General features: G+C 39.9%; 1 protein-coding gene and 1 pseudogene across 17 annotated transcripts in view; one reads left to right on the top strand and one right to left on the bottom strand.

Moving 5' to 3' along the window:
• MCPH1 (microcephalin 1) overlaps positions 1 to 26,233 on the top strand; it is a 253,530-nt gene that overhangs the window by 62,233 nt on the left and 165,064 nt on the right. For all 17 annotated transcript variants that reach the window (XR_010159115.1, XR_010159116.1, XM_009454770.5 and 14 more), the window contains 2 exon segments: positions 9,417 to 9,454; positions 12,530 to 12,692. Coding sequence is in view for 15 of the 17 variants with exons in the window: in XM_009454770.5 (XP_009453045.3) it covers positions 9,417 to 9,454; positions 12,530 to 12,692 (201 nt within the window). In the remaining 2 variants the exon portion in view is untranslated.
• LOC104007527 (adenylate kinase isoenzyme 6-like) lies at positions 5,618 to 7,177 on the bottom strand (annotated as a pseudogene).

A 26,233-nucleotide genomic window follows, 5' to 3' on the forward strand; every position in this document is an offset into this window, starting at 1 on the left:
GGCTCTGTGGCTTCTCTCCTCCTGCCACTGTCCCTTATTGTGGGTAGGCTGGAATTCCCTATGGTCCTTTGTTTGGGGAAGGGGGATGCTTGGATGTTCCCGGGTGTCACCTGTGCATGCCCCCTATGCTGTCCTCCCACCTGCCCTGTCCTGCAAGCATGACCTGCACCCTTCTCCCACACACCCAGACCGCAGGCTTATTCTTACTCTCCCTGGCCAGCCCCTCTTCTTGGAGAGGAGAAAGGATGATGTGAAAATAAGATCTAATGTTGGGGGTCCCCAGCGACTTCCACAAGGAGCAAGGAGCTAGGTGCATGTGTAGACCCCATGGGAGCTTTAGTGTTAGATACCGAGTTTGCTAGATGAAATATCTTTTTAATTGAGGTGGTGCAGATGTATTGTTTGAACACTTTAGACACTAATGATGAACTACTTGGATGTACATTTTTTTGGTTTTTTTTTTTTTTTGCTATGAAAATTAGAAAAAATATTTATCCAAGACAGTAAGTATTGAAAACTGATACTGGTGCTGTATGGATCACTATTATTGTATTATTTGAAACTGTTTGGAAAAGGTATTGTAGTTTTTAGAAAAACAAAGCAACCTGAATATTAAAAGTCTGTGACTTTGAGTAAAAAACAGTCCACATAAGGGAAAAAATATATAAGGAAGGACAATGAAGTTATGAAACTGTTACTATAAGAAAGCTAAAGGCTGAGCACAGTGGCTCATGCTTGTAATCCCAGCAATTTGGGAGGCTGAGGCAGGAGGATCGCTTGAGGCCAGGAGTTCAAGACCAGCCTGGGCAAAGGAGTGAGACCTCATCTCTACTAAAAATAATTTTTTAAAAATATTAGTTGGACATGATGGTGGCCACCTGTGGTCCCAGCTACTAGGGAGGCTTGAGACCAGGAATTCGAGGCTGCTCTGAGCCGTGATTGTACCGCTGCATTCCAGCCTGGGCAAGAGTGAGACCCTGTCCCAAAATAAACAAACAAAAAAGAAAGTTAAAGATTTTAGTCTCAATTTTCTACACTGAACCCATCTTTAGATCATAGCATGTATAAAATTAAAAATGGGGGAATATCAACATTATTATATTTAATGCTATAGCTTATTATTGTATTTAATAAGCTACTTCTTTAAAGATCTGGGGTCTCTTGGGTCCACAAACTGAGTCTTTCTGAAGGTGCTTTACACGATGTAGCTGCCAGGGATCTAAGTCATATAATATCCTCAGGATGGGATTTGAAGGCATTTTTCCAGAATTTATCTTTTGTCATATTGGATTTTATTTTTAAAAATTTCCTCTATAGTCAAAATTTATATAAATGTATGATTCTGATAGTACCGTATATATTTAGATGGGCTTATACTGGGCGTGAACAAGGTTAATAATCTTTGTGAATATGTGGTTTATCTCCTTATTTTACTTATTCTTAAGGAAAATTAATTTCACTGTTTACCAAAGAACTGATAGCTAAACCCAAAAGATTTCAAAGAATGTTTTATTTTTGAAATATTTCTATTTATCACTAATAAAACGGGTATATCTGTTTAACTTGACCTATCTTTGGTCTTACTAAAACAAAATCAGCTAGACCATTTCCCAAATAATCATGCATTCAATACTCTTTTTCTCTCTCTCTCCCTGCTCCCTCATCTCTACTCCTTTAGAACTTTCAGAACATTCTTTTGTGTAGATACAGTGTTTCATGTCTGTTATTGTTTCTCACTGGTCATTGGATTCTTTCATGTGACCACCTTTTTCACGTTTGCTCTGATTGCCTTTGGATGCGCCTAACTGTGTGCTTTTCCTATTAAGGAAAAGAATCCTGCATGTTTTTTTCTCATTGAATAACAATGTTAAAAACAGAAAAGGGTTGTTTTTCTTCTTTGCAGTAGGCATTCTGTAGTAGATACCCTGACATACTTAAATTTGTGAGATGTGTCTAGACGAATGGAAGAGTAATATCTCATATTAATATATTGCTAATAATAAGATAAAGGTTTTAGCTTCCTGGAGCTGTCCATATAATAGAATTTGTACTTGTTTTTTCATTTCTGAGATCCTCATACTTTGGGTTTTTTTAAATTTTTTTATTTTTTCGAGACAAAGTCTCGCTCTGTCACCCAGGCTGGAGTGCAGTGGCGCGATCTCCGCTCACTGCAACTTCTGCCTCCCGGGTTCAAGCGATTCTCCTACCTCAGCCTCCTGAGTAGCTGGGATTACAGGTTTCCTGCCACCACACCCAGCTAATTTTTGTATTTTTAGGAGAGATAGGGTTTCACCATGTTGGCCAGGCTAGTCTCGAACTCTTGAACTCAAGTGATTCGCCTGCCTTGGTCTCCCAAAGTGCTGGGATTACAGATGTGAGCCACCATGCCAGGCTCTGAGATCCTCATACTTTTAAATAAAATGTTAAGATACATGCTTTATGCTTTTGCTGCCTCTCATGTTTCATGAATACAAGTAAACCCATGAGTAACTCATGAATACACATAAACTTCTGGGCCTCCAAACGATGCCCTGCCAGTGGCCATGCCACAGGAATCAGAGGCTGTACTTCACTTTGTGGTTGCTTTATTATTCCACCATTATAAGCTTTAGTAGAAAATGTAAAGAGGGTTGTTAAACTGAAGGAGTGTTGTCTCAAACTGAAGGAGAAAAGTAGTGTTGCTGCTATAAGATGTATATAAACTAAGTGGTGTCTTTTCTACCATCCAATTAGCAATTAGGAAAGTCCTTCTTTGCTCATACCATTCCAAAGGGAATCATCTTATTCTTTCTCTAAATCTCCTTACAATGGAGGCTGCTACAGTTTAAGTATCGCAGGTCCTTTTTTTCAGATTTCACCTGCAGTGCCTATAAATTTGGGGGAATGCCTTTTTTGGGGGGTGCCCAACATACTCAGTGGATCTTGGACCTACCACTAAGTGACCTTCCTTGCTCACCTGTAAGGCTGAGAACACCTTAAGCAAAGTACCAGGCTTCTTTCCCCAAGAGGGCTTTGTAAGCGTTGGCGCCATAAAATCAACCTGAGGACTTAGGTGGCTGGTTATTTCTGAGTAAGTGAATATCACTCTCAAATATGACATTCCAGCAAAGGCCATGGTTGCATAGCCACTGTTTTCAGTTATGTCCTGGTAACTAGGAAGATGGATTGTTTTTTAATCTATGCGAATAATTATATTGCCCTGAAAAAAAGGATACTCAATTACAGTTTCACAATTCTGGAGGGATCAGGCAGGGATAATAAGATACCATTTCCAGATGTTTCCTTTCTGTTTATAAAAGCACAGTTGACTGAATTCTTAGGAGATACAGGCAGAGGGAGAAGAGAAAGGGTTCCTTATGTATCCAGAATATAGAGTGTTAAAATAGCAACAGTACTTTAAACAAAAGCCACAGTCCTCCTTCAGTAGTTCATCTGGGCCTAGTCATTAATTTTTGTTCCACTTGATCTTGGGTTAGCAGTCTCATGAATCCTTCTGCTTCTCAATGAGGGTTATAGAAATCCTCTTCCCCTAGTGGGGTCTCAGCATTATTTAGACAATGCCATAAGAAGCCTGTACCCAAAAGTACCCAGCATAGTTCTTCTCCACGGGGCTCTAACACAGCCCCCTCTTGGTCGAAGGTAAGTCACTCTGGCCTATAGCTAATTGCAGATGCTGATCAGGGAAGTGTCAGAGAAAAACAGAAATCTGTAGGTGACAAAAGATTTTAAATGGCTATGGTTCTCGTATTACTGATAATTTTCAAAACTAAATTTATTGAGAGTTCATTACAAGAGTATTGGCAACTGATAAGTAAAGTTAGTTGTGGTATGCAAAAGAGAGTCAACCCAAAAAAAGTTCTAGATACAGCATCTAGAAACACCATAATTAACCTTATTTTAAAAGAACAGTGGATGTTACATCTAATTTATAAAAATGGAAGAACATAACCTTTACAGAAAAAATCTTCAGATATAACAAAATAGTCCCAAGACATAATATACAATGAATATGCCAAGCATATAATTAGAATAGACCAAGAATATCACATAAAGAGGGTTATTTTAGAGGGGACATAAACACCTATATATTAATAACATATATTTAACCTAGGGCTGGCTAAGTATCTTTTTTGATTTGACAACTTGTCCCATATAACTTATCAATAGTAACACATCAAATGGATCTCCTAATTATTTCGAGCATCTGTTTTTTATTAAAGTAAAAGCACAAGTACTTTTTATTTTCCAGGTATGTCTGGGGAATCTTAGACAGTTTTTTGTTTTGTTTTGTTTTTTTGAGATGGAGACTCACTCTGTCGCCCAGGCTGGAGTGCATTGGCCCGATCTTAGCTCACTGCAACCTCCGCCTCCTGGGTTTCAAGCCATTCTCCTGCCCCAGCCTCCCAAGTAGCTGGGATTACAGGTGCCTGCCACCATGCCTGGCTAATTTTTGTATTTTTTAGTAGAGATGGGGTTTCGCCGTGGTGGCCAGGCTGGTCTCGAACTCCTGACCTCAGGTAATCCACCTGCCTCGGCTTCCCAAAGTGCTGGAATTACAGGGATAAGCCACCATGTCCAGCCTCAGACAGTTTTAAGTACAAAATATATCATTTAGGATTTGATTTGCGGAAGGCAAAATATCAAAAATTATCAAGAAATTTTGAATACCTGATTCCAATAGGATCATGTAACTTAGAAACAATTTTTGACTACCTATTTGATCAAAGTGACTGTAAAAGATTTTAAAAGTAAACAGAGAGGTAACATGATTGTAAAGAACCTTAGCTCTTTCCTAAGAGACAAGATTTCTTGAATACTCAAGGGTAAAATAAAGTCAATATAAACCATAGAAGGTTATTCTCATAAAACACAGAATCTTTGGAATCTAAGCCAATTATACAGAAAAAAGAATAAGCCTTTATTTTTTAGGTGAATGTGGTAAACAGTAAACCAAAGAAACAGGCTCATCAATATTGTATAAACTTTTCTTTGTTTTTAAATGTTTAGTCTTTAGTTTTAAGAGATCATCTGCATTTTTTCTGTAATAAACTTAAAAGATATCCACCTATATTTCTTCAGATTTATTAATTCTGTAGCAATTTAAGCATTGAAATGACAGTTTTTGTCTCAATCCTTTTTTTTTTTTTTTTTTTTTTTTTTTTGAGACGGAGTCTGGCTCTGTTGCCCAGGCTGGAATGCAGTGGCACGATCTTGGCTCACTGCAAGCTCGATCTCCCCAGGTTCACGCCATTCTCCTGCCTCGGCCTCCCAAGTAGCTGGGACTATAGGTGCCCACCACCATGCCCGGCTAATTTTTTGTATTTTTAGTAGAGATGAGGTTTCACAGTGTTAGCCAGGATGGTCTTGATCTATTGAACTCGTCATCTGCCCACCTCAGCCTCCCAAAGTGCTGGGATTACAGGCGTGAGCCACCACGCCCAGCCTGTCTCAATCCTTAACAATGCTATATTTGTTGTATTTTATATGTTTAGCTTTCTCATGGAGAAAAGGAAACATAGGCATAAACCTTTATACTATCCGCCTGCTGGTCCTGCAACATGAGTTTAATAAAGCGTTCCTGATGCTTAAACAATTTCTATGATGTCAGCAGAGAGATATCAGCGAGAGTGATTGTAAAGTAGCTAGCCTTATAAGTCAAGAGTTATAATCTTTGATCCACTGCTCAATCCATTTCAAGATCTGATCTACATTATTTTCTAGCTCTTCTGGTTTATTGCTGGGCAGCTGATGCACAACTTCTTCCTTGTAGGATGCCGTGGCTTCTTCATAAAGAACTTGGAAAATCTCACACTGAATATTGTCTTTTAGTTTCTTCTCATTATAACCCCTCATTTGAAGTATTTCGTACAATATGTTGGCATCTATTCTCAACACAAAAACTATAGGAAACCAGCGTTCAGGGAAGAAATCACAACCGTGGTAATCAACAATAACTCCACATTCTCTCATTTGGTTATCTAACTCATCAGCTACTCTGTCTTCATCTAAAATGGGACAATTATACTCTTCATCATAGTTGTCATACAATTGCTCTTCTCAAGCTAAATCACCCACATTAATGTATTTCAATCCTGATTTTGATTCAGATATGTGGTTTTTCCAACCCCTGGTGTACCTGGCTTTCTGTGACACGTTTCTATCACAAAGTCAGAACAAAGTGACACTTTAGGACTGAACTCAGGGAGTCTGTGGGGTCAAAACTAATTTCATAATACTACTAAGATTTTAACATGCAATGGGTTCACCTTGCTGTCTCCAAAAAAAAAAATTGCACCACTGCACTCCAGCTAGGGCAACAGAGCAAGACCCTGTCTCTCATAAGTAAATAAATAAATAATTTAAAAAACTATTGTTAAAAAAAGTTTGTCAGGTTAATGATTCAATTTGATTAAGCACAAATTTACATTTTTTCATAGTCTTAAACTTTAGGAGTAACGTTCACTTATTTGATCAGTAAATCTGTATAGCTTTTGTAAGAACATGTACAAGTAGAATAACAATGTATAGTGTGGCTGGGCACAGTGGCTCATGCCTATAATCCTAGAAATTTTTGGAGTCCAAGATGGGAGGATTGCCGAGGGCAGGTATTTGAGACCAGCCTTGGTGACACAGCAAGAGACCCCATCTTAACAAATAAGAATAATAATACTTAGTGCCGACAACTCATAGAAGACATGACTATTTTTATTAAACCCCAAATATTCAACTAGTCTGATTTGCCAAATATTTACCTAAATGTGTGAACTTGAATTCTTAAAACATTTACGTTTCTGTAGGAATACTTTTTTTAGTGCTGTTGAAAGTATTATTGGAAGTTCAATTTCCTTAATTTCTGGGAATTTTAGGAAGATTCAATTTATAGGTGTCTCTTTATTTCTAAGCCAGTCAGAACAGAACATCCTTAAGAGCTATCACATTCTCACTTGGTAAGACCATCTCATGATGGTTATCCCAGGATGAGAGAAAATAGCTGCTTTGAAAGCTCCCCTGCCACACTGGGCTTCCAGTACCAGAGCAGCTAATGACCCTGCCCTAACAGCAAATGCTGGGGAGCAGGGTGCAAGTGTTTACTTGGGTGCCCTTCACGGGCACTCCTTTTACCTGGTGGACAGCCTGATGCTTTGTTGTCTAAACCGGTATCAGGCGTTCCTCGCATGGGAGATGTGCTTATCCTGGCAGACGCCCTTGTGGCTCTTTTCTGACCCCTCTGCAGTTTATGACTGCCTGACCATCGCTCTGGTGCTCAGAGCCTGCCCTTGTGTTCCTCCCCAGCATCCCGGGGAAAACCCAGGTAGCCTGGGAGAGCCCCTGGTTCTTCAGATGAAATGTGCAAATTCAACACACCAACACGATAGGAAATAAGTTCCAAGATTTATTACTTCCAGATCCTAGAGAGGGATGGCGCCATGAGTCGTGAGGGCAATGCTCTATCCCCAGGTCACCAGAAGAATGAATGAAGTGTCAGGCACAGAGCAAGAGAGAGTGGGACCCATGGGCCAACACCTTTACTGGGGGCCAGGGCATTGTCCAAGCAGGTTTCCTGCAGGGAGTTTTAGTTGGTGAGTTTAAAACAGGCAGCCATGAGTTTCAGGATCACACAGCAACTGAGAGGTGGTCACTGTGGCATACTCCGCAGTCCATATGGGGTGTGGGGTTGGCAGGGCAGCCAGGTAGACTGTCCCTTAGAGAGGTCGTCACCAGAAAGAGGAGGTGTATAAGGCAGATCCCTGGATCAACCCCATTGAGGACTGGGGGTGGCAGGTGGAAGCTGTCGAGGGAAACTAAGCCCTGTTTCTCGTATGAGAAGGTTAAACTTATGATCAAAATAGATGCCAAGGCTATATGAAACTGTAAGTATTCACTACAGTGGCGTTTCCGCAGTACAATACAGACATACAAACAGACATAGATAATTTGTAAGCTTTAATTCTAAAATTTCAGATCAGGCGCGGTGGCTCACCTCTGTAATCCCAGCACTTTGGGAGGCCGAGGTGGGTGGATCACCTGAGGTCAGAAGTTGGAGACCAGCCTGGCCAACATGGTGGAACCCTGTCTCTACTAAAAATACAAAAATTAGCTCGGTATGGTAGTGGGCGCCTGTGATCCCAGCTACTTGGCAGGCTGAGGCATGAGAATTGCTTGAACCCGGGAGATGGAGGTTGCAGTGAGCCGACATTGCACCATTGCACTCCAGTCTGGGCAACAAGAGCAAAACTCCATCTCAAAAAAAAAAAAAAAAGAAGAAGAAGAAGAAAAAAAATTCAGTCATAGGCCAAACTTAAAAGCAGAAATATAAAATTATACTCAGATGTCTACTTCCTGATGGCATGAAATTCTTAATTGTTTTGAAACCAAAGTAGAAAAGTAGACAAACGAAAAATACTAGCAAATCAGATTCTGTTGTCTTTCACCCAAAAGAGACAAGATCTCTATAAACCAGCAGTCCTTCCCCAAATACGTAGTATACAAACTGCTTCATGTCTGTCATTTTCGTCAACCCTGGGGTCCTTCAAATGCCTTTTGTTCTTTCTCATTTACTTCACATTGACTTTTCAAGACATATTGGTTATACTACACAGTTGGTTACATTTGAAGTATTTCATGTGAGTTACAAAAGTATATGAATAATGTGAATTCATTTTTGTTTATATATGTATATGCATGCATACACATACACACACATTCCTATAGAGTGAACATTTGGCTGAATATACTGCCAAATTGTTAATCAATAGTCATTTCTAGCTGGTGGAATTACAGGAAAATTTGTATTTCTGATTATATATTTCTATAGCATTTAAATTTTTTGCAAGTCAGCGTGCATTTCTTAGATAAGCAAAAAAATAAATAAACATTTTATTTACATTTTTTTTCAATTCCAGTTAGTAGCAGATGTCAACAGAACAAATAAGTTCCCTTATCCATGCTTCTGTATGTGGGGGATTCGCTTGACAGGTGCAACAGAAGCACAAGCATTATGGTGCACCTGTGTCTGAAATGAGAATGAGGCTGCCTAGAAGTCTTGAGAAAAGTGGCTGACGAGTCTACAAAAACACCCTTCTTATCCTTTCTCACTTTGAAGTGCATAAAGACGTTGACACACTTGGAGGTCTGCTGGCTAACTGGTGGAACAGATTCCTGGGGGAAATTTTTTTTTTTTGCTCTTGTACCTCATGTCTGGATTATTTTGGATTGCTTTGGGGACAGTATCTGAGTTTCTATCTCTTGGCCTGTTTTTTCCAGGAATATAAAGGTTTTTTTTCTTTGACATATGCTTAAATGTTTATTTTTAAGTGATGTAATTTTTCAAAAAACTTATTACAGTTTATTTCTGTGGGAAAAATATTTTTTATGTTTTTGACTGTTTTTTGTTCCTTCTTGTTTGAAATCTCTAGCCAACAAGAACATTAGTCATGACAAGCATGCCATCTGAGTAAGTACTTGTTTTGATTTCTGTTCAATGTAAAATGTTAACCTTTTCTCTCTTATACTCTAATTCTGGGTGCCTTTAGGCAACTTGTCAATCTGTCCTGTATCACTTTTACTTTATAAAATTAATATCTGAGTTAGAAGATCACTGAAAATTAAACGTGTACCAAATGTGAGCGATTTAGCCTTGAAAACTCTGGGGTTGTTTAGGCAGCATTAAGAGGTGTCTGCTCGTTTTGGTGTTCTTTTGCTTGCTTGATACCAAATAGCTTCATGAATGTTCAAGAAGTGGAACATCATTGACCAAGACATTTCCCTTAAAGGTCTTAAAGCAATACTGCAGCAGAAAGCTTTCCACAGCAGTATTAAAGTTGCTATGTTTGCATTTTGTGGAAGGGTTAATAGCTTGTTGGCATGCTCTTATCATCTCCGTTAAACATTTAACACAACAAAGAACATCCAACAAAAATACAGTACTATATTCTTTGCAACAGATTTTTGAATTCCTGTTTAAAGGGGAAAACCATGTTTTTGATATCAATCATAGGTTTTAAGGTTTTAAGACATCCATCAAAACATTGGAACATTTCAGTGAAAAATATGCTGCAGAGAGGGCACCTTTAGAACATTTTCAGTAGTGGGATCCTTTTCCTGCCTGGGGCTTAGAAATAAAAGGACTGATCATCAAACACCATACATTATATAGTGAAAAAGGGGGTCACTCAAAATTTTTGTAAATATATTATGAAATATATTGAACATTCTAAATAGTCTAATACAGAAGTGAATATTGAATATATGTGTAATATTTTTTAAAGTCTTTGTATTTTTCCAAAATAAAAGAAAAATTACTAGTTAACTGCTTATTTTCTCATTCAAGATTTAAAAATAAAACTTTTCATTTAGGCCATCTTCTTGTCTTACTCTTTTTTTCTCCACATGGACTTCTTGTGATACTTAAGAATAAGACCTGGACATTCTGATTTTATGTGGATTAGCTGAGCCTTGCGGAGACACTTGTTACTTACTGGCACATCCAGCAAGCAGCTGCCAGCCTCAGGATGGAGTTCTAGGGAGTGTGTAGTTTATAGCTTTTTACTTTTTGTTTTTGTTTTTGTTTTCTTTTATCATTTTTGCCTTTATTTCTTTCCAAGTTTAATTATTTTTCTTGACTCAAGCACAGATTCTCGGGTTGAAGTAGTGATGAGGCCCAGATCTTGACTCACACATCTTTTCTACCCTAAGGATCTCTAAGAATTTAAAAGCATGATATAATTCAGCCCTTTCATTTTACAGATAAAGAAACAGGTTTTGAGATGGACATACCTAAGATCACTAGAGATAAAACTAAGAAGGCTGGGTGCGTTGGTTCACGGCTATAATCCCAGCACTTTGAGGGGCCCAGGTGGACATATTGTTTGAGCCTAGGAGTTCGAGACCAGCCTGGGCAACATAGCAAAACCTTGTGTCTACAATAAAATGCAAAAGTTAGCCAGACTTGGTGGTGAATTGCCTATAGTCCCAACTACTTGGGAGGATAAGGCAGGAGGATCACTTGAGCCCTGGAGATCAAGGATGCAGTGAGCCATGATTGTACCACTGCACTCCAGCCTGGGCAACAGAGCGAGACCCTGTCTGAAAACAATAAAATAAAACTAAGGAACACCATCATTTGGAAGGAAGAGTGTTAGAGGCAGTCTGTATAAGCATAGACAATAACCTCCTCCCCTTAGTAATATAATTTTTGGAGAGGAGAGATGTTTATTTCTTTTTCTATTTATTTATTTATTTATTTATTTATTTTGAGAAAGAGTCTCCGTCTGTCACCCAGGCTGGAGTGCAGTGGTGCAGTCTCCTCTGACTGCAAGCTCCACCTCCCGGGTTCACGCCATTCTCCTGCCTCAGCCTCCCGAGTATCTGGGACTACAGGCGCCTGCCACCACGACCGGCTAATTTTTTTGTGTTTTTAGTAGAGACAGGGTTTCACCAGGTTGTTGTATATATCACAGTGTGGCTTAGAAAGCCCTTCGTTGGGGATTTTTAAAATTTTCTGGGAGAGAGAGAAAACCAATGTCAGAACTAATGGCATAGAAAGGTTATTATAAAAGGGAAGAAAGAACTGAGGGTTGTTTGGTAAGGAAGTTGGATGGAAAGAATATATTTTTTTAAAGGATATTTTAAGTATTAAAGGAATGACAGAGCAGGAGAGAAGCCGTAATGGTCATGAGCTTTGTGACAAATAGGTCCCAGATTTGATTTGATGCTTTAATAAAAAGGGTCTTTTTTCCCCTCTTAGAAGAAAAACTATGTGTTGATACTCAATGAATATTACATTATCAAAATAAAATAAGTGAGGTTCTTGGTTCTGAGCATGCACAGATAGGTTCAAATAGGCCTGAAAAACAAATCATTGCCCCAGTGGGAAGAGTGTTGGTCTCATGTCAGGGGCCTGGTTTCTTTTTTCCTTTTTCCTTTTTTTTTTTTTTTTTTTTGAGACAGTGTCTCGCCCTGTCGCCCAGGCTGGAGTGCAGTGACACGATCGCGGCTCACTGCAACCTCCACCTCCCGGATTCAAGCTATTCTATCTGCCTCAGCCTCCTGAGTAGCTGGAACCACAGGCGCGCGCCACCACGCCTGGCTAATTTTTGTAGTTTTTAGTAGAGACGGGGTTTCACCATGTTGGCCAGGCTGATCCACCCTCGTGGATCCTCGTTGGCCTCGTGATCCACCCGCCTCGGCCTCCCAAAGTGCCCGGATTACAGGTGTGAGCCACCGCGCCCAGCCAGAGGCCTGGTTTCTGATGCTGGTTCTGTCCCTACCCAGCCCAGCCACTGTGGGAAGCCATTGACAGCCTGTAGGCTTGTCTTCTCAGCCATTAAAATAGAATTGAGATCTGAAGTTTATTTCCCCAGGTTTCAAACCATTTATTATAAGTCAGTTAAGATATAAGTACCATAACCAAAATCAGTTTCAAATTTTGACTTTGTAGTTTTATTAGTACTGATATTGAGTGTAACTGCTTTGCTGGGCATGTGCAACAAAGTCATTCATTTTGTTAATTTTTCCCCCGATTTGATAGAAAGCAGAATGTCGTCATCCAGGTTGTGGATAAATTGAAAGGCTTTTCAATTGCACCAGACGTCTGTGAGACCACGACTCACGTGCTTTCCGGGAAGCCACTTCGCACCCTGAATGTGCTGCTGGGAATCGCGCGTGGCTGCTGGGTTCTCTCTTATGATTGGGTAAGCCCTGTGTGTGAACTGCATGTTTTAAAACAAGGCGTTTTGATAGAGTGGGTCACCCTGAGGTGCTGACATCAGCACTCAGGCCGGCGTGCACCCTTATGGATCTGCACACTTTCCTGTGAGCTGGGAACACCCGTCTTTCCTCCTTTTGGTCTCCCGTGGGCTGCTACCCTTCAACCAGGTCCAAGTTCTGGGGCAACAGGAGGACGGGGAAGGTAGAGAGCAGGAAGTGAGTAGCCTCTAAGATAAAGCAGAAGCAAGATTAGAAAGATGCTGAAAGAAACGCAAAATGCACGTTCTCACAGTCAAAGAGCTTTCCTCTATGTGTGACCAAGAAACATTGTGACCTGTGCTGGTGGTGGTTTGCAGAGCCAAAATAATTCAGTGATTGTTTGTACAGATGGATTTACTTAGGATGAAGGATGTTCTTTTAATCCCATTTGGATAGGTTTTATCCTATGTATATCTATCTGTAACATTGTTTGCCCTTATTTCTGTAGATTAAAGATAGCTTTTAAAAATACATAATTATTTTCGTTATTCATAAGAACTGAAATGATCTGTTACTGGTTCTATTTTTACTTTCATCCTCAACGTAAGGTTGCGCCAAAGCATTGCTTTCTGATGACAGTGGCATCACTTGTTACGTATGTTACCATTTTGCATCTGTGGGATCCGTCTTTCCTCCTCCTCTCCCAAGAATGTATTCTATTCATACTCATACTGTGTTCATTTAAACCAGTAGAATTATAACATGCAAAAGCTACACATGTATTTTCAAGAATGGCTGTTGTCTTTTTTCCATGTTGTGACAGAGGTTAAAGAGATTAGTGCTTCTCGTTGTGAGGTGGAAAACGTTGAAATTCCAAAAGTAAGCACTGTTTATTTGTGTCGGTGGCAATGGGGGATCACCTTACCTGATTATATACTAGTACTGCTTTATGTTTATTTGGATGAAAGACAGTAGTGCCCCTCTCATCCAGGGTTTTGTTTTGTGTGGTTTCAGGTACCAAGGTCTGAAAATATTAAATGGGAAATTCCAGAAAATAACAATTTATAAGTCTTTAAATGCATTCTTTTCTGACTAGCATGAAGAAATCTCAGGTTATCTGGCTCCGTTCTCCCTGGGATGCGAATCATCCTTCAGTCCGGCCTGTCCATGGAGTAGGTGCTGCTTGCCCTTACTTAGTAGCCATCTTGGTTATCAGATAGAATCTCGTGGTTTTGCAGTGTTTGTCTTCAAGGAACCCTTATTTGGCCTAATAATGTTCCCCAAGCACAAGAGTATTGATGCTGACAACTTTGATATGCCAAAGAGGAGCTCCAAGGTGCTTTCTTTAAGTGAAAAGGTGAACGTTGTCCTCTTAATAAGGAAAGAAAAATGGTATGCTGACGTAGCTAAAATCTATGGAAAAAATGACTCTTTGACCTGTGAAATTGTGAAGAAGGAGAAAAAACTGTGCATAGTGTATATATATAGGGTTCAGAACTATCCACAGTTTTAGGCATCCCCCGGGGGCCACGGACTGTACACCCTTTGGATAGGGTGGACTACTGTCTATTTAATAACTCTAGCATCAGTGAATGAGTTCTGTGTTTTATTTCTCTCCAATTCAAATTGTCTCTTTGTCTTCATCTGACTACTCTCCCTTCCCTCAGGTTTTGGAGGAAAAAATGTTATTTCTAAAGATATGCATCTGTACAGGATTCTTTACCCAACTTATTCTTCTGGGACTTGGAGCAGTCCATAGAGGTCAGACGTGAGAACGTACTGCCTTTGCTGTTGACATGGATAGAGACCTGCTCCCTGGTTGTCTGCATGTCTCTGCTCAGTGTTCTGCTAGTAGTCCCCAGCTAATCATACATAGAAACACAACTGGGTGAAATTTTAGGTTATTGTATCTCTTCTGGGATTACCTGATATGATAAAGGTGGGCATTAAAACACATTATTTAATAAACTTCTCATCTTTAGTCTAGACTCCTTGCCTGGAGGGAGGAACCTGGGGCACTCAGACACATAAGTGAATGAATGAGGTACAAGGCAATCAGACAAGACAAGATAATACAAGGCATGTAGGTTAGAAAGGAAGAAATAGAGTTATCTCTATTTATAAACCACACAATTTTCTATGTAGACAAGTCACAAGCAATCTACAAAACAGCAATTAGAGCTGACAGCTGAGTTGAGCAAGTCATCCAGATGCAAGAATTCCATTGAAACTTCAGTATAAAGCTAATAAAATAAGTGCAGGATCTGTATGCTGAAAACTACAAATTGCTGATTTTAAAGCTCAAAGAACTAAATATATTAAAAGACATACGATGTTCATGGATTAGAAGACATAGTACAGTGAACATGTCACTCCTCCCCAAAATGATGTATAGATTTAACACATTCTCATTCAAAATCTCAGCGGACTCTTTCAAGATACAGACAAACTGGTTCTAAAATTTCTATGGAGATATTAAGGAGCCAGAATAGCCAAAACAATTTAGAAAGGAAAGAACAAGGAGGAGGACTGGCACTACCTGGTTTTGGGGCATCCTTTCAAGCTGTGGTCCTCAAGGCAGTGTGGTATTGGTGGACACACAGAACACACAGAGAATCCAGAAATAGACCCCAAAAATACATCCCATGGGTTTTCACAAAGGCATGAAGGCAATTCAGTGGAGAAATTCAGTCTTTTGAACAAGTGGTGCTGGAGCAGTTGGACATACACAATCAAGAAAAGGAACGTTCCCAACACTTTGGGTGGATCACCTGATGTCAGGAATTGGAGACCAGCCTGGCCAACATGGTGAAACCCCATCTCTACCAAAAATAAAAAAAACTAGCTCGGCGTGGTGGCACCTGCCTATAATCCCAGCTACTCAGGAGGCTGAGGCACGAGAATCACTTAAACCAGTGAGATGGAGGTTGCAAAGAGCCAATACCATGCCACTGCACTGCAGCCTGGTTGACAGAGAGACACCCTGTCAAAGAAAAGAAAAGAAAAGGAGAGGAGAGGAGGAAGGAAGGGAGAACCTCATTCTATACCTTACACGAGCCACAAAAATTACCTCCAAATGGATCATAGACAAAATTTAAAGGTATAAAACTTCTATAAGTAAACATACAAGAAAAATGATCTTGGTGTAGGCAAAGAGTTCTTAGATTCACCAAAAGCATGATCAATAACAGAAAACATAGATAAGTTAGATTTCATCAAAATTGAAAGCTTTTACTCTGTGAAAGATATTATGAAGAGATCAGAAGAAAACATTTGCAAATCTTATATCTGACAAAAGATTTATGTCTGGAATATATAAAGAACTCTTAATACTGAACAATAAGAAAACAAACAGCTCAAACAAAAATTGGCAAAGAAAAGATTTGAATAGACAGTTTACTGAGGACACACAGATGGCAAATAAGCATCTAAAAAGATGCTCATCATTATTGCTCACTTCAGAAATATAGTGAGATCCACTACATATCCATTAGAATGGCTAAAAGAAAAAATAACAGTCGCACTCTAGCAAGGAGCCAGGGCAGCTGGAACGGCTGCTGGTGCGAGTGGGAAGTGGTCCAGCCACTTTGAGAAACAGTTTGGCAGTTTCACAGAAAGCTAAATGTCCACTCAGCAGTCCCACTCCCAGATATTTGCCTCGGAGAAATGAAAGCTTGTGTTCACACAGAGTCTGTACGCGAATATTTGTAGCAGCCTTACTTATCATCAGCTGGACCTGGAAACAGCACAGCTGTCCCTCCAGTGGGTGAATGGATCAACCAGCTGGACCATCCATACTGTGGAGTGTCACTCAGGAGTCGAAAGGAATGGTGATAGGTGCAGCAGCTTGCATGACTCTCAGGGGCATCATGCCAAGTTGAATAGCTGGTCTCAGAAGGTCACATACTGTATAAGGCCATTTCTTTGTCATTCTAGACAAGGCCAAACTGTAGGGAAGGAGAACAGATGAGTGGTTGCCACGCATTAAGGTGGGAGTAGCGTCTGCCTCTGCAGAACAATAGCAGCTGTCACATCTTTGGGGCATTGGAATTGTGCTGTGTTGTTAGTGGCAATGGTTACAGAATCTATGCATGTATTAAAACACAGAGAACTGTGCACACATATGCACACACCAGTAAATCTTATTGTTTCTAAATTTAAATTAAAAAGAATATCTAGGCGGGGTGCAGTGGCTCATGCCTGTAATCCCAGCACTTTTGGAGGCCGAGGCGTGTGGATCACGAGGTCAGCAGTTCAAGACCAGCCTGGCCAAGATGGTGAAACTCCGTCTCTACTAAAAATAGAAAAATTAGCTGGGCACGGTGGCAGGCGCCTATAATTCCAGCTACTCGGGAGGCTGAGGCAGGAGAATCGCTTGAACTTGGAGGGAGGAGGTTGCAGTGAGCCGAGATCACGCCACTGCACTCCAGCCTGGGTGACAGAGTGAGACTCTGTCTCAAAAAAAAAAAAAAAAAAAAAAGTATATCTTACATATCTAACGTGCTTTCCAAATGGAGATGTTTGGGCACTGGTAGGACCGGGCTAGTGTCCTGGTTTCAGAACTAGGTTTCCTTCTGTGTGCTGAACTTTACAGGCTCCCGTACCGTCAACTGCTGCCTCTGTACCTATACTTCCTGTTAGCACTGAAGCTTCATCCCAGCTTTTCTATCTTAAAAAAAAAAATGAAAAGAATTTAAAAACATAACTTTCTCTAAATTGCTCTTTGCCCTCTGTGCTACCTTTTTTTCCCCTCATTCATGGCAAAACGTCACAAATGTGTGTCTGTATTGCCCTTGCCTTACTGATGATGTCGCTATTTGTTAATAGTATCAACTCTTGGGAGATTGCAAAGGCTCAGGTGGCCTATGGCTTCAGGTGAAATATCTGTTTGTGTGATTACAAGGTAACCATGATGGCAGTCAGGTAGATCACACATATAACAGATATAAATATATGTTTGTGTGATTACAAGGTAAACGCAGTGGTAACCACGATGGTAACCACAATGGTAACCACGATGCCTCTCGCTGGCACACCAGGAGTATTGATGTTCACAGGTTGCTCCTGCCTTGCACTCTCAAAAAGTTTAGAAACAAGCTGAGTCACTTTGTCTGTTCATCTCAGTCTTCAAGAAGACAAAGATGACTGCTGCTTCTTGCATGGCCCCCCTCCTTTAACTTTTAAATAAATTCAATAGTACAAACATAAGAAATTTGAGAGAGGATAATTGCCACCACCATTTACAAAGCCATTCTACATAATTTTTAAAGCTTAGCACCCAATTTAATATTTATCTATGTCTTGTATATAACTTCAGATATAAACTTCACAGTTCCAATTTCTTTTAGGGTCAAGATTTAAAGTATCCATATCATATATTATATACATTGACTTTGTGTACAAGGAATCTCTCTCTCTCTCTCTCTCTCTGGCACTCTCTCTCTCTCTCGTCCTCCTCCTTCTAACCCTGTCTCCAATGCAGTTGGGGGATTCTTAAAATATTCTCTTTGGCTAGCAGTGTAAACTGGCCTCCAAGAAAAACACTACTGAGCATGTTTTTATTTCAGGGTTTGTGTGGTATTCTCTGGAAATTTCTTGTAAAGGAGAGTTGTAGCAGTTCTTCAGAATTAGATGGTTGTACGTGGCCCAGCTACTCATATGAGAAACTGTGGCGATTTTATAACAAAGTTCAGTTTGAAGTTTGACTTAATATTTTTGAGAAGTTTATTGGCAATTTTTCCATGTTTACAGCAGTTCACACCTCCAGTGTTAGCTCTACTGTTTTCAGGAAAGAGAATAATTTATGTTTTTCCTCCTTCATGACTGAATTGTCTGGCAGATACATGGAAATAGAAAACCATGCCAGGAGTTGCCGAGCTTCCTATTTATGGGAGACAGGAAGTAACACAACAGAAAAATAAAGAAATTAATTTGACCAAAGTGTCCCTTTAGACTCACATTGTTTTGTTATGTGTTGTTCAAGCATAGCACAATTTGAACCTTTAAATACTCTTTATCCCACTCTCACTTAATTGCATGTTTCCTGCACTTTCCTGTGACTTGTCTAAAATTCTACTTTCCCTCGAAACCCTTTTGTGAATGCTAACATACAAGCAGAGTGTCCTGTGATTCAGTCTTCCCTTTTTCCAGCTACCACTCCGTGTCACTCTGTCCAGCACAGTGAGGAATAACTCAGCCTGTATTCAGATTTTAAGATTTTGATTCTGAACAGCTTATGAAAAGGATCTGATAATAGAGATTTAAAGCTAATTCACTTATAAATACAAGTGTAGGGCTTAAAAGCTAAATCAGCTTTACAACAAAATGTCAAGGCCGCTAACTATCAACAGATAATCTAGTGTTTTCTTAATCAAAAATGATGTCATGATGACTATTTTCTTGGGATAATGTGATCCACATTGAACTTAGTAAGCAGTGAGTCAGATGAGATATGTTTTTATCAGTGGTGAGCATAGAATCAATGAACTGTTAGAATAACACACGCAGTTCATTCCGTTCACGCCTCTCATTTTACATTAAAGAAATGCTGAGCCGCTCTCCTAAAATTATAACTCATGGTAGAACCAGAACTGGAATCTCAGCTTTTCACTGGTGTTAGTTCATCCCCCTGCATTCCTAAGTCTGTTCAAAAGGGATCATCTTGAAAAACCATTCTCTTTTTAACCTTCAGTTGGCAGATTAACTTCATAACTCATGTTAGGAAGAATCTTCAGGCACATTGTACTTGGTGTGTCACACTGACACTGAGTTTCTGAGGGTGCCCTTCAGGTCTCTCTGGCAGACATTTATTGCTCGCACTTGCAAGCTGACTAGGATCTCAGGCCTGGGTCTCTGAACTTTCATGGCTTGATTTCAAAGTCCTTTTTATCCTGCTACAGATTATACCTTGGTAAAGGACTTTATACTTCACAGAGTGTTTTCCCATGCACTGTCTCACTGGATCCTGACAGAACATTTTTGCAGCCGAGAAGGGCGCTGCAAATAAATAGTGAGTTTAGTGATGGAGACTCCGGGCAAAAATAGGTTGTCTGACTTGAATGTGGATCTTAGAAACACATCTCTGTCAAGGCATTGTTTTAAGGCAGTGACTATGGTCTTACATTTATCTCCAGGACACCTAATTTATACTTTTTCCTGATTAAAATAATGGATTCTGGTTTTGCCCAGACATAGAACCCACAGAGTTTGTCTGCTTCTTTCACTTCCGGTGGTTCCTGAGCAGTGCCAGAGCTCGTTCTCTGCGGAGGCTCCTGCAGGCTGCGGCAGCGTGGCCGGTGGCCGCTGGCCGCTGGGAGCATGGGAAGCAGGCGCTGCGGTCTAGGTCCTCCATCCCCCTGTCTGTTGCTCCTGGCAAGACCCCAAGGTGCGCATTTCCCAGGTTGGAGCCGCTGTGCTTCCCAGGACCATAATCTGCTGATTGAGGACAGACACCAAAAAGTGATTCATCTGTAAAATTGAGGGCTTTGGTGCTGCCCTCCAGGAGGACATTTGAAAAGATGTGGAGAAACCTGTGAGTGCTAAGAATGACTGACGTTGCAGTTTGAAAGAGCCAAAGTGATTTTTTTAGTGGGAGAAGACTGTGGAGTCACCCTGAGATGCAACCACAGGCTTGATTAGAAATAAAGTTTGATCACCATTTTTAAGTTTTTACATTAATATTTTTTTAATTTTCGAAAGGTGCTAGACAGAATCTACTTAATGCACCTGGCACAGAAAAGGCAGTGCCCGGGTCCTAAGGCTGCACCTTTGCAAGAAAGAGAAATACCTGAGGCACCGGGAGTGAGGAGGACAGGTGTTGGAGAAGGCTGTAGGGCCCCAGTATGGCTGTGTAGTTCAAGACGAGGGATGCAGAAGCCATCGGACTATTTTAACTACAGAGTGGCAGCTTTTGTCTCTGTGGCCTCTCAGCAAAGAATGGATTGCAGGGAGGTAAGAACAGGGTGAGAAGCAGGAGGCAGCTAGGATCATCGAGGTGAAAAATGACTGCGGCTGTGTCTCGAGAGGGGGTTGATAGGTGGAGAGGAGAGAGCAGGTCGGCGCGTTTCCTAGGAAGATCTAGTGGAATCTGTAACGTCAGGTGTGTGGGAATGGAGAAGTCAAGAAGACTCCCACCCAAATTTTTTCCTGGGGCGACTAACTATAGATAATGGTGCCATTTGCAGAGTTAGGGAATTCTGGGGCAGAAGATTGTGTGCAAGGTTTGGGGTACAATAAAAAATTGATGTAGGCATATTAGGTCTGAGATTCCTACTAGACATTCAAATAGAGATACCACATATCAGATTATATATATGTACATATATTCAGAGGAAAGGTTAACTATTCACTCCAGCCATGGTACCTGGAAGGGAGTGTGAATGAAGAAATGAAGAAAACAGTGATTTTAGGTTTGATCTCTGGGCTGTGCCCCTATGCAGAAGTCAGGGGGAAGGGGGAGGCAGGGGGACCCGGGAACGGCTAGCTAGCAACCTGGGGGAGACACCAGGGGAACATGGCATCAGTCAGAAGGGGGACTGTCTCAGGAAGGAAGGATGCTCAGCTGTGCTGAGTGCTGCTGGAAGGTGAATAAGAGGAGACAGAAGCCACTGTTTGATTTCATCAGGTGGATGTCGTCAGAGACCTTGAAAAAAGCAGGATGAATCCAATGACTAAGATAGTTGAAGAGTCAATGGTACATAAAGCAGTGGAAGCACTAGGGTTATGTGTAATGGTGCCATTTGCTGAGTTAGGGATTATTATCAGACATATTGCTGATATGTTATTCCTAGACGTACTGCTGCTGCTACATCAGAGAGATTGGTTGGCAGTGAATGGGGCACTATGAAGTGTGACTCGAGCCTTCTCGTGTTGCCACCTGCAACACAGATCATCGTCCTAGTGCTTGGCGATGTGGTTGCATTATGGTGAGTTGAGTGTGGCCTTGGGAAGCATCTGAATCTGTTGGCTGAGTTACCAGGGAAAAAAAATTTAAAAAGTAAACTAAGATTATGTATATTAATGAAAAAGTTGCTGTATTTGGCAAATACTTTAAATGGATAAGGCTAAAAACCAACAAGTCGAGAGAGTACTTGTTGCCACCCATCCTTTTCCAAATCATGGCCTTCAAGGATCACACTGTTGGTCTTTCCTTTTCTTTTAACTTGGATCAACTGTGAAGTAACACAGGTCTTCACTGTAGACCTCAGTTCCCCCACCTTTGCCTTATGACTGAGACCTCCAGGACGTCAACTTGGTCCATGCTGAACTGCAGCACAAATTCCAAGCTTTGGCCATACCTCAAGGTGCACTTTAACCTTTGCAGTGTTCTGCCAGACATCTGAACTTTCACTTTTGTTTCTGACATCTCAATCACACAGTTCTCACTGTAAATATTAAATAATAGCACAGAATATTTTAACTTCAGGTATTCATTGGAAAATTCAACCATGGTTTGGTTTTATCTGTCACTTCAAAAACTGTCTTCAGCTGTCCATCATTTAGATGTCATTTAGATGTCCCTCAGGGACTTTGGGGACATTGTTAACAATCTATTATTTCAAGGCTTCTAAACTCTATCTCCAAGTTAAAATGATTTCCAAGGAACATCATACTTCTCTTACAGTCTGTGTGTAAGCACCCTCTGTGAATTCGGTTTTAGGGACAATGTTAGCTTTTGAAGACAGCTGATGTAAGAAATACTAGATTTTAGGAAACTGTTGTACTTTTTTTCAAAGCTATGTTTGACGACATTGTACATTTTGCTACCTGATACTTTTGAAGTATGATCCACCTAATGCCTTTCTCCTAAAATTAATTTCCAATGAATTGAATAGGAATTCGAAATGAAATGAATTTCATAGGAAAATCTCATACAGAAAATTTGTTAGGCTGTCCTGAACCAGAGAATGAGAATTATGTAATGCGGTTTTGCCAGCTAGAGTAACAGCTTGCCATAGGTTCATAATAGAGCTATTTTTTAGTTCTTTTTCTTGGGTTCTTGTTTCTGAAAGAAAGTTTCTCTGACAGAATATTAAAGTTGTGCCTAAGTCAATAATTTAACAAGCATTGTATATATTAATAATATAATATCAATAATTAATAATGCTATTAATCATTAATAACAATTATTTAATATTAATATTAAATACTTAATATCAAATTTTTAGAATATTAAAATTTAAAATTTTAAAAATAAAATTTATTAAAAAAATTTTTTTTTTTTACTTATTGAAGCATTGGTTTTATTAAACTTTCAAAGTAGTATGGCAAAAAGGTGGCCACGTACCAAATAGTGTCATACATTTCTTAAAATCTCTCCTAGCAAATAAACCTACAATTAAATTGAGATCATGAGTCAGTTGAAAAGACAATTTAATTTTTTTGCCATACAATTAAAGTATTTCTGAGAAGTCAGAGTGCTTTGCAATGTTTGGTGAATAATTTACACAATTCCAGAATAATGTCTCACTTATGGAGAATACACCTACCACTTACTTAGATAAACAGAAGTAGAGTCTATGGTTTCTTTTTTTTTTTTTTTTTTTTTTTTAGCTGCTAAAGATCATTATTAGGACAGAAGGACAATTAGCTTTAAAAGCATTGCTCAGAACATGTATTTTTTTTTTCTAGTATTCTTTTTTTTTTTTATTATACTTTAAGTTCTAGGGTACATGTGCACAACATGCAGGTTTGTTACATATGTATACATGTGCCATGCTGGTGTGCTGCACCCATTAACTCGTCATTTAGCATTAGTTATATCTCCTAATGCTATCCCTCCCCACTCCCCCGACCCCACAACAGGCCCTGGTGTGTGATGTTCCCCTTCCTGTGTCCATGTCTTCTCATTGTTCAATTCCCACCTATGAGTGAGAACATGCGGTGCTTGGTGTTTTTGTCCTTGCGATAGTTTGCTGAGAATGATGGTTTCCAGCTTCATCCATGTCCCTACAAAGGACATGAACTCATCATATTTTATGGCTGCATAGTAGTCCATGGTGTATATGTGCCACATTTTCTTAATCCAGTCTATCATTGTTGGACATTTGGGTTGGTTCCAAGTGTTTGCTATTGTAAATAGTGCCGCAGTAAACACACGTGTCCATGTGTCTTTATAGCAGCATGATTTATAGTCCTTTGGCTATATACCCAGTAATGGGATGGCTGGGTCAAATGGTATTTCTAGTTCTAGACCCCCGAGGAATCGCCACACTGACTTCCACAATGGTTGAACTAGTTTACAGTCCCACTAACAATGTAAAAGTGTTCCTATTTCTCCACATCCTCTCCAGCACCTGTTGTTTCCTGACTTTTTAATGATCGCCATTCTAACTGGTGTGAGATGGTATCTCATTGTGGTTTTAATTTGCATTTCTCTGATGGCCAGTGATGATGCGCATTTTTTCACGTGTCTGTTGGCTGCATAAATGTCTTCTTTTGAGAAGTGTCTGTTCATATCCTTCGCCCACTTGTTGATGGGGTTGTTTTTTTCTTGTAAATTTGTTTGAGTTCATTGTAGATTCTGGATATTAGCCCTTTGTCAGATGAGTAGATTGCAAAAATTTTCTCCCATTCTGTAGGTTGCCTGTTCACTCTGATGGTAGTTTCTTTTGCTGTGCAGAAGCTCTTTAGTTTAATTAGATCCCATTTATCAATTTTGGCTTTTGTTGCCATTGCATTTGGTGTTTTAGACATGAAGTCCTTGTCCATGCCTGTGTCCTGAATGTTATTGCCAAGGTTTTCTGTGCTATAGAAATAGCATATTTCTATGCTATTCATCATTAATAACAATTATTTAATAATATTAATATTAAATAGTTAATATTAAATTTTTAGAATATTAAAATTTAAAATTTTTTAAGAATTAAATATTTTATATTAAATTATCAAATAAATATTAATATTAATAACAATTATTTAATATTATAAAATTAATAATCTTTCATTATTGAATTATTGATTGAGTTAAGTAATTAATTTAATTGATTAACTGATAAGGATTATTGTTAAATTATTGTACTCTTGGGTAGTACAGAGACTGCATACTGCGCTTTGCCATGTAAATACTATTGTCTGCTTCCTGGTACGTGGCTCTAGGGAGGCTATGGCAGAGTCAAGTGCTTTTGCCCTTAACGTGGTCCCACTCTTCTTCTGTAGGCTGCCCACGATTTGCTATGCCACACATGTATTGGTCTTTTCTCACACCGAGCAGATGAATGACCTGTTTTTTTTTTTTTTTTTAATCTCAGAATTTCTTCTTGCCCCTGATGAGTTAAAAATATCACATAAAAACTATGCATCAGAATAAAGAAATACCCGAGCCTAGGTAATTTATGGAGAAAAGAGGTTTCATTGGCTCACGCTTCTGCAAGCTGTACAGGAAGCATAGTGGCTTCTGGGGAGGCTTCGGGAAAGTTTCAATCATTGCAGAAAGCGAAGCCGGGAAGTGGCCCCATCTTCCATGGGCCGAGCAGGAGGAAAGGGCGCAGTGGTGCTGCACACTTTTAGACAACCAGATCTCTTGAGAACTCATTCACTATTCAGTACCAAGGTGGAATGAGGCTGAACCATTCATGAGAACTGTGCTTCCTGGATCCAGTCACCTCCCACCGAGCCCCACCTTCAACACTGGTGATTACAATTCAACCTGCGATTTGGATGGGGTCACAAATTCAAATTCTGTGAACACACACCACTGGATAGTTCCCTAAAGGCAGAGGAGACACATCTCCACTGAATCTCCAATGAATGTTATGCAATTTCTTTCTTCGTTTTTTTTCTTTTTTTTTTTTTTTGTAGACGGAGTCTTACTCTGTCACCCAGTCTGGAGGGCAGTGGTGTGATCTCGGCTCACTGCAACCTCCGCCTCCCGGGTTCCGGTGATTCTCCTGCCTCAGCCTCCTGAGTAGCTGGGAGTGGCTGGGATTAGAGGCGCAGGCTGCCATGCCTGGCTGATTTTTTGTATTTTAATAAAGACGGGGTTTCACCATGTTGCCCAGGCTGGAATCGAACTCCTGAGCTCAGGCAATCCCCCCCACCTCGGCCTCCCAAAGTGCTGGGATTACAGGCCTAAGCCACCATGCCTGGCTCTGCAGTTTCTTTTGACTTTAGTTTTGCTAGGTAACAACAAAATAAGAAAGAATATACACAAATACTATTATTCACCATATTTTTTCTTTTTATGTGTTTTTAATATTCTGTTTACAGTTTATTGTAGTAGATCATTTATTTCAAGTGTAAAATTGTAAACACTAGTTTTGATAGTATTTTAGAGACAGCCATACTCTCCCTGGCACAAGGAAGAAGGTTTTAAAAATGAAAGTGTCCTCTTTAGTGGACACTGGTTAGTTATCAATGTCCTTCGAGTGCAGAGAATGTGCCTGTTTGCTTACATAGCCCCAGGACCTAGGATTGGACACGGAACTCAGTCCTTATTTATTGAATGAATAAATGAGTAGATGAATGACCTTTTTTTAATTTTTTTTAAATCTCAGAATTTTTTCTTGCCCCGATGAGTTAAAAATAGCACATAAAAAGTATGCATCAG

This window comes from Pan troglodytes, chromosome 7, assembly GCF_028858775.2.
Source record: "Pan troglodytes isolate AG18354 chromosome 7, NHGRI_mPanTro3-v2.0_pri, whole genome shotgun sequence".
Classification (NCBI taxonomy): Eukaryota; Metazoa; Chordata; class Mammalia; order Primates; family Hominidae; genus Pan; species Pan troglodytes.